We start from the raw sequence: 9,837 nt of genomic DNA, 5'->3' as shown, positions 1-9,837 counted from the left end.
TTTTGGAATTCAGAATATTTCTTTACTTTTAGGAAGTAGTCAATGCATATACTGTATAATCCCTAGTAGAGGACCATCTCATAACAAAATAGATCAATACTTCTGCAACAAATACTTACAATAAGAGGAATATATAGTGATTATAAATAGCTTCACCAGAGTGTTGGTTCCAGGTTTTGCCAACAAAAGAGTTCAGATTAGGTTCTGTTGTTAAATGAGTTATGAACAAGTTTCAGTTTTTCAGAGCTTTCTGGACATTGGAATTGAAGACCTCTATTTCCCTTTGCAAGAGTGAATTAGCCTCAGAAGCCACATCTCAGAACTCCATAGAAACCCAGGCACTTATTTTGTCCTTAAAAAATTACCCTCCTTTTGTCCTCAAAAGTACATTCTACCTTCTAAAGGCATCTTCCTTCCCCCAAAGAAAACTGAACAAAAAGGTCAGAATTCAATGTTATTCATACATTTGCATTGATTTAAATACATTACATACAATTTCTACAGTACATTAGAAGAACAATATAGGGGGCAGCAGCACTCTCAGCCCAGTCTGGCAGAGGGACGACTCATTCTGTGAGTGCCACCCAGAAGCCAGAAGCCTATCCTGGCACTCTGGGCCCCTGGCTCTCCCCAAGTCCATATTCAAAGAAACCTGAGTACAGGCTCCAAGGGAGATGGAGTCAGGCCAAGAAAGCATGCCCTGTACTCTTGAGCTTGCCAGGGACCGCGACCAGCTCCCTCTCACATTGGACCCAGTTTCCTTGTGATCACAGAGCTGGTCTGGGTCAGAACAACGTGCAGATTTGGCTTGGCTGGGAGAAGCAACCAGGCTCCTCTTTAGACTCTTCAGGATCTTCCAAGCTCCCAGGTTGGAAGCTTCACCTACAGTTTTGTGTTAAGATGTCTGTGGGGATCTACACACACACCTGGGTTCCCTTGGGCCTCTGGGAGCCCTGCTGCTCCTGCAGTCTGGGGGCAGGCATTCTCTGAAACATGGCTCTCAAGGCAGGAGTCCAAGGTTGGCTGGACGGGATTGTCAGGGCTAGGGCAGGCTGGGGAGCTGTGCCTTCCTCCATAAGGCATGCACAGCCAGCTCTTACAGAATCTTCCTGTCAGCAAAGTGGAAGCTCAGGGCAAGCTGGTTCCTGGGGGCTCCAATGGAAGGGGACCAATCCGGCCCAGCTGACAAGAGAACTGAAAATCTCTGTTCTACCTCCAGGATCATGGGAGCTCGGCAAACAGAGGGCACAAAGCCATAGTCCTCGCTCCCTTTCTTTGGTTGTTTTTCAAACCTCCAGGACAACTTCTTTCCAAGGCTGATTAACCAATCACAGGGTGCCAGAACCACCAAGAATCCAGCAGCACAGGGCATGAACACTGCTGCCCCTTAGTCACAGATGCCACTATTTTTAATCCCCACTGAAGCTGCTCTTTGCTTTGGTGTAGACAAGGCTTAGACACCTGGCAAGGGGGATAGCTAGGAAAAAAGACACATGGAAGCAAGAAGATATGCACTGAGCTGGGTAAATCACTGAGCTCTGGGGGACAGGTAGTCTGAAGGCCTCTCTTCTCTGGATCCCATCCCTCTCAAGAAAAATTGGCCCATGGAAAGAAGTCAAGGAGCAAAGGGAAGCTGCCAGTTAGGAGTCAGAATACAAGTCCCACCACCTCCACCAGGCAGCAGTGGTACCATAAAGTCCAAGAACCTAATATTCTGTCCTCTTATAAGCAGAACCCACCCCTGAACCCTCACCAACATGGGGCACTGACTGAAGTCCTAAGTTAAAAGAGTTGGAGAAAGCAAAATTTAAATCAACAGGAAGAAATTAGACGTCAAATTAGAGGACTTGGAGAGTTTATCACCTTCAGCTAGGGCCAAGAACTCAGGGAGCAACGCTGGATAAATTCAACCATAAACCAAGTACAGCTCCTGGCATACACTTAGGCCATGTGGATCTATTTTGTATGCTGGACAGTCAACTTCCTGTTAAAATATAAATGACTAGACTAGTCCTTCCTGCCTTTGTTTGAATGATAGCCAAGCTGCAGACCCGAGGAAGAGAGTTGAGTCCCTACCAGAGACAGGGAGCAGGGAGGTTCACATGACCAAATGGAGAACTACTGGGAAGTCTTCAGCAAAAAGTATTCCTGCAATGAGAATTGTGTATGGAGGTTTACAGCCAACCTAAACCACTAGTGGGAGGGGAAGGAGAAGAAGACTTGGCGAAAACCTAAAGGCTTCTGTGTCTGTCCCAGCACTATGAGTCACCCAATTGCCCTATGACACAATCTTAGTTCTTGGGAGTAAGGAACTGCAACATATCCAAAAGTCTGAGTCCATACACATTTACACCTGGACAGGAGGTTCTGACATGAAAAGATCTGGGTTCTGCCTGGCTTTTAAATTTGTTTTGTTTTCTGATGCAGAACATAACCAATAATGAGGAACTGCAAAAGAGCAGTGTGTCAGGGAGAAAAGGGGACCGGCTTGCCATTAAGAGAAAGTGGAAAAGAGACGCTCCTTCCAACTCATCTGAATTACTTGTATGGAGCCCAAACACTCAGAAGGCCCAGGAGCACTCACTGTCCCTGTGATTGTGCTTCTCCCTGTGCTTTAGAAAGCCCTGAGAGGGCTGGTGAGCAGAGAGGGAGGGCTCTTAAGAGTGCTGCTCTCTACTGGCTTCTCTGGCTTTTCCGGCAACCCTCTCCCCAGGCTGCTTCTTTCTGCCCGAGTCTTAGACAGCATCTCCTTTGCCTGCCTCTAAGGCTACCACCATGAAAAGAAGGGCTTCCGACTCTGAAAGCTCTGTGTGTAGGATTCACTAGCCGACCGCTGGTGGGAGCGGGCTGTCTCCACAATCACAGGTGGCATCTGGACGAGGTGCAGGGGACTCTTGTTGTCTTTCAGGGCCTGGGTTAGATTTAGAATCTGCAGTGGGAAAAATGAGATGAGTTAGGAAAAGGCCTAGGTACTCCAAGTCTGCATCAGAAAAAAGCCAATAAAGAAAATAAAAAACATGACAATGGAAAAATCTGGTATATCATACAAATATGCTATTTAAAAGTAAGAAATATGGATGGGCAATAAAGAGAATCTCTCCTAGTTATTTATTTATTAATTATTATTATTATTATTATTATTATTTTTTGGCAGGAGCAGGCACCAGGAATTGAACCCAGGTCTCCAGCATGGCAGGTGAGAACTCTGCCTGCTGAGCCACTGTGCCCACCATCTAGTTATTTTTAAAATACAAATTAAAAAAAAAAGAGATACACTATTGTTTGCCCTTCCAGTCAGCAAAGACATAGAAGAATACTCAGTGATGGGGGGAGTTAAAGAAACAGGCACTTTTCTTCATGGGCTGTGGAACTGTAACTTGGGACAGTCTTTCAAAAAGGCAAGCTGACAATAAGCATCAAAATTTTAAAAATGAAAAAACTCTCTTTCTCAGCAACTCCATTTTTAAGGACTAAAGAAGCAACCATAGATATGTACAAAATACTCAATTTTCAAAGTTATAATGCTGTATTATTTATAAAAGTGAAAATCACATAAATGCCCAAGATTAGGAGATTAGTTAATTTAAGAAATAAGAAGCAAGCAATTAAAATGTGTAAAAATAAATGTACTGGCATGAAAAGCTGATCACAATATCGTTAGCAGAAAAGAAGAGATAAGAAACCAACATAATCATGTGATCCCCTGACCATTAATTTCTAAAATTCTATAGTCCTATCTACCTGTCTACATTAAAAAAAGTCTGGAAGTTAGCAGTAGTTATCTCTGGGTTATGAAATTACAAGTAATTTTTGTTTATTGTTGCTTATCTGTATTTTCTAACATTCCTACAAAGACTATGATTTATTCATAACATAAAAATTATTCTTTTTAAAAGTTAACATTTCTTTGGACTATCCATTACTGTTTCTTCTTCATTCTTCTTCTTCTTTTTTTTTCTTTTCATGGGTAGGCATAGGGAATCGAACCCAGATCGCTGGCATGGCAGGCAAGAATTCTGCCACTGAGCCACTGTCACACCGCCTTTCATTCTTTTTTAAAATATAATTTCTGTTTTGGAATACTTTGGGGTTTACAAAGAAGTTGTATTCACTCAGTTCCTTCCAATGGTAACATCTTATATAACCACAATACATTTATCAAAACTACAATATTAACACTGGTACACTACTATTAACTAATTTCCAGACTTTATTTGGATTTCAACAACTTTTCTGATAATGTCCTCTTTCTGTTCTAAAATTCCATCCAGGATATTAGATTTAGCATCTCACTATCTTTTGCTAGCACCTTACACATATTTCTCATATGAGTCCATGGGGGTATTTTATCCCCTTTGTCAAAATTAAAGACCATTTATCTTCTCTGGCGGAACAGTTTAAAAGTTAAAGTTGACCTATGATAACATTTTTTTTTACATACTTTTATTGAAAGTCTTCACACACATACATTCCATACATGGTGTACAATCAATGGCTCACAATATCACATAGTTGTGTATTCATCACCACGATCATTTTTTTCAAACATTTGCACCAATCCCGAAACAGAAATAAAAAGAAAAATCTCATACATACCATACTCCTTACCCCTCCCTCTCCTTAACCACTAGTATTTCCATCTACCCAATTTATTTTACCCTTTGTCCCCCCTATTATTTATTTTTTTTTTACTCATCTGTCCACAGCCTGGATAAAAGGAGCATCAGACACAAGGTTTTCACAATCACATAGTCACACTGTAAATGCTATATCTTTACACAACTGTCTTCAAGAATCTAGGCTACTGGAATACAGCTCAACAGTTTCAGATATTTCTCTCCAGCCACTCTAATACACCATAAACTAAAAAGGGATATCTATATAATACATAAGAATAACCTCCAGGATACCTCTCGAATCTTTGAAATCTCTCAGCCACTGAAACTTTATTTTGTCTCATTTCTCTCTTCCCCCTTTTGGTCAAGGTTTTCTCCATTTCTTGAAGTCGGATCCTGGTTCATCCCAGGATTTCTGTCCCATGTTGGGCCAAGGAGATTTACACCCCTGGGAGTCATGTCCCACATAGGAGGTGAGGGTGGTGAGTTCACCTGCCACTTTGGCTTAGTGAGAGAGGCCACATCTGAGCAACAGAAGAGGTTCTCTGGGGATGACTCTTGGGAATAGTTTTTAAAGCAGGTTTAGCTTATCCTTTGCAAGAATAAGTTTCACTGGGGCAATCCCCAAGACTGAGGGCTCAGACTATTGATTTGGTTGTCCAAACTGCTTACAAGAATGTTGGAAAATCTCCAAATGGGGAAGCTGAATATTTCCTCCTTTCCTCCCAGTCCCCCAAAGGGACTTTACAAATACTTCTTTATTCAGCGCCCACATTACTCTGGGATATATTGGGGCATCATACTAACCTGGACAAACCAGGAAAATTTCACACCCTTTTCAAGATTCCATGTACTTATGGCCTTCAACTAAACTGACCGAAGAAGTTAAATTAGGAAATGTACTATCCAAAATATAAATTTTGTACCAAATGAACATCTATTCCTTTTGTCTCACACAGAAGTTGAAGTTTCAAAATATGGACAATATCATCCTTTACTCTATAATTCTGATATACCTTAGTCCTATCCAGATCAGCTTCATTCATATCTGTACTCAAAGTCTGATCATTTTTTCAACTTTTTAAACTGTTGCTTTCATAGCTTCAAAGCTTTAACTCAGAGTCTCAGGTGTCACAAAAAACCCCGAAGTTTCTGGGAATGACCAGGTTATAAACAAACAGCTCAGTATTGTAGAGTTTAGAAATAACAGTTACACTTCTTGAATATATGTGACTGCTGTAAGAGCTTAGAATCTAGGACCCTTTACAATAGGCCCCGACTTCACAACCCATGTTCTCGACTTCAGTTCACTGAGTTTTTATATTATAGTTAGTCCATATAATTGAGGCATGATAATATCTGTCTTCTTTTTCCTGACATTTCACTCAACATACTGTCCTTAAGGTTCATACACCTAGTTGTATGCCTCACAACTTCATTCCATCCTGCTTCCTCTGGTAATCCATTGTATGCATACACCAAAGTTCCCCCTTCCATTCCTCAGTCATACCCTTAGGCCACCTCCATCCATTGTGGATCACAAACACTGCTGCCATAAACACCAGTGTGCAAACGTCCATTCCTGTCTCCACATTCAGTTCCTCTAGGTACATATTTTTGAGCCACAGGGTTTCAGGATCATATGGCAACCCTACCCCTAGCCTCCTGTGGAACTACTACACTGCCCTCCAAGGGGATGAGTTTCCCTACTGACACAAGGAATAGGTACTTCTCTTTTCCCACATTTTCTCTAGCACTTGTTTCTCTGTTTTTTTTTTTTTTTTTTTTTTTTTTTGCTGTATGGCAGGGGTCACATTTCATTCTTTTTCCATGTGAGTATGCCCTTATTGCAGCACCAATTGTTGAATTTTTATTGTTAGTTTGTTTTGCTTGTTTTTAGAAAGTGCATGGGCCGGAAATCGAACCCTGGTGTCCTGCATGACAGGCAAGAATTCTACCACTGAACTACCCCTGTACCCCTCTCTGTTCATTTTTAAATAGTTTTATTCACACAACATACGATTCAACCTAAGTGTATAAACATGCCTTAGCCACCAGAATCTATATGAAGACATTTCCTTTTCTTCCACAAAGAATCCATATCCCTTCCCCATGCCCCCCCCACGCTGTTCACATTTAGTTTTGGCATAATGCCTTTGTTACATTCAGTGGAAGCATATTACAGTGCTACTGCCAACTACAGACCCAGTTTGCATTGATTGTACTTTTTCCCATATACCATCTACTTTCAACACCCTACAATAGTGACACTGATTTGCTCTCTCTCATGCAAAAATGTTTTTTTATTTGTACATACAATCACCATCATTGCCCACTCTAGGCATTCCTAAATTATACTGTCTCTGTCTTTATCTTCTATCATTCCTTCTGGTTTCATTCATGCCCCCACCCCTTCTCCCTCAATCAGCCTCACATTCAACTTCATTCAGTGTACTTGTTTTATTGTGCTATAACCAGGTAATATTGTGCTATCCATTTCTGAATTTTTACATTCAGTCCTGATGCACAATTTGTATTCTGTCAGCACCAACAGCCCAATCTCTACCCTATATCTATCTCCTGACAACCCGTGTTCTTAACTTCAATCCTCCAAGTTCGCTCATTAATGTTAGTTTATATTAGTGAAACCATACAGTATTTGTCCTTTTGCTTCTGGCTAATTTCATTCAGCATAATATCCTTGAGGTTACCCATGTTGTTACATGCTTCATGACATTATTCTGCTTACAGTTGTTTAATATTCATTGTTATGTATTTATCACAGCTTGTTTAGCCACTCATCTGTTGATGGACATTTGGGCTGTTTCCATCTCTTGGCAATGGTAAATAATGCTGCTATAAACATTGGTGTACAAATGTCCGTTCATGTCTTTACCCTCAGGTACTCTAAACACATACCCAGTAATGGGATTGCTGGATCATATGGCAATTCTATACTTAGCTTCCTGAGGAACTGCCTTCCAGAGTGGTTGCACCATTTTACATTCCCACCAACAGTTTATAAGTGTGCCTCTTTCTCTACATCCTCTCCAGCACTTGTGGTTTCTGTTTTGTTTTTATAATGGCCATTCAAGTGGGTTTTGTGGTTTTGATTTCCATCTCCCTAATAGCCAGTGAAGTTGAGCATCTTTTCATGTGCCTTTTAGTCATTTGTATTTCCTCTTCTGAGAAGTGTCTGTTCATGTCTTTTGCCCATTTTTTATTGGGTTGTTTGTCTTTTTGTCATTGAGTTGAAGAATCTCCTTATATATTCTGGATACTAAACCCTTATCTGATATGTGGTTTCCAAATATTGTCTCCCATTGTGTAGGCTGCCTTTTTTTTACTTTCTTAAAAAAGCTATTTGAGAAGCACAACAGTGTTTAATTTTGAGGAGTTCCCATTTATCTATTTCTTTTTCCAATGCTTGTGGTAAACCATCTTTACAAGATTTATAAGATATTTCCTTACATTTTCTTCTAAAAGTTTTATGGCCTTAGCTCTAATGTTTAGGTCTTTGATCCATTTTGAGTTAATTTTTGTATAGGGTGTGAGATATGGATTCTCCTTCATTCTTTTGCATATGGATATCCAGTTCTCCAAGCACCATTTATTGAGGAGGCTGCTCTGTCCCAGGTGGGTTGGCTTGACTGTCTTATTAAAGTGCAATCGTCCACAGATGAGAGGGTCTATATCTGAACATACTATTAGATTCCACTGGCCAGTATATCTATCTTTATGCCAGTACCATGCTGTTTTTTGACCACTGTAGCTCTGTCATATGCTCTAAAGTCAGGTTGTGTGAGACCTCCCACCTCATTTTTCTTTCTCAAGATATCTTTAGCTATTTAGGGCACTCTTCCCTTCCAAATAAATTTGGTTATTGGTTTTTCTAGTTTTGCAGAGTAAGTTTTGGGGATTTAAATTGGCATTGCATTGAATCTATAACTCAGTTTGGGTAGAAGTGACATATTAACTATATTTAGTCTTACAATTCATGAACATGGTATGCCTTTCCATTTATTTGGGTTTTTCATGATTTCTTTTAGCAATTTCTTATAGTTTTCTGTATATAAGTCTTCTGTATGCTTAAATTTATTCCTAAATATTTGATTCTTTTGGTTACTATTGTAAATGGATTTTTCTTTCTTGACTTCCTCCTCAGATTGTTCATCACTAGTACACAGAAATACTACTGATTTGGGGGTGTTGATCATGTACTCTGCCACTGCTCATTCATTTATTAAGCTCTAGAGGCTTTGCTGTAGATTTTTTGGGATTGTTGACATACAGTATCAAATAATCTGCAAATAGTGAGGGTTTAATTTAACTTCTTCCTTTCCAGCTTCAGTGTCTTTTATTTCCTTTTCTTCTCTAATTACTTGGGCTAGATTTCCAGCACAATGTTGAATAACAATGGTGACAGTGGACATCCTTGCCTTGTTCCTGATCTTAGAGGGAAAGCTTTCAGTCTTTCCCCATTGAAGATGATGTTAGCTCCTCATTGGCTAAGAATTCCAAAACTAATGGAATTAATCTCCTCTCCCTTTTATTTAAATACTCCTAACTAAGTTCTAAAATTGAGGAATCACTAGCACATTCCTGCACTGTCAGACATGTCATTAAACACGATATTTGTCTAAATGAGGCAGGAAGCAATTTCAGATGAGGTCAATGGATCTTGTACTCTCTCAAAACATATTTTCAGTTCTTTGTGCTCCAAGTTACTTTAAAAATCAGGGCAACTTCCAGGGAAGATGGCGGCTTAGTAAGACGCGCGGGTCTTAGTTCCTCCTCCAGAACAGCTACTAGAGAAGTAGAAACGATTCAGAACAGCTCCCGGAGCCACGACAGAGACCAAGAAGACAGCGTACCCCATTCTGGAATGGCTGACTGGCTGGGAGAACCCGCTCGGGTGAGATCGCCGAGGAGCGCGGGCTTCCCCGGGCCGGGGCGGCAGGCGGCCGGAGTCCCTCCCTCCCTCCTTCCTGGGCCGGCTGGGAGAATTGGACAGGCGGTCCCCTCAAGCCGCGGCAGCTGGCGCCACCCCCCTCACGCGCGGCCCGCCGGACCAGCTGGGAGAATTGGATCGGAGATCCCCAAGCTGCGGAGATGGCGACCGGGATCCCTTCCAAACACGTGGCTTCCCGGTCCGGCTGGGAACGGTGGATAGACACTTCCCCAAGCCGCAGCGGGTGGCGCCACCCACCACACTTGGCGC

At 41.3% G+C, this 9,837-nt stretch overlaps 1 protein-coding gene across 1 annotated transcript in view; it reads right to left on the bottom strand.

The window, feature by feature from the left end:
• Positions 1–441: 441 nt before the first annotated feature.
• Positions 442–9,837, bottom strand: part of PI4K2A (phosphatidylinositol 4-kinase type 2 alpha) — a 57,084-nt gene continuing 47,688 nt past the window's right edge. Inside the window, exon 9 of the mRNA XM_077125668.1 lies at positions 442–2,929. Coding sequence (XP_076981783.1) covers positions 2,768–2,929 — 162 coding nt within the window. The 3' untranslated portion in view covers positions 442–2,767. The remainder of the gene's footprint in view (positions 2,930–9,837) is intronic.

The sequence above is a fragment of the Tamandua tetradactyla genome, chromosome 13 (genome assembly GCF_023851605.1).
Source record: "Tamandua tetradactyla isolate mTamTet1 chromosome 13, mTamTet1.pri, whole genome shotgun sequence".
Lineage (NCBI taxonomy): Eukaryota > Metazoa > Chordata > Mammalia > Pilosa > Myrmecophagidae > Tamandua > Tamandua tetradactyla.
This window is presented reverse-complemented; position numbering and strand designations above follow the sequence as displayed.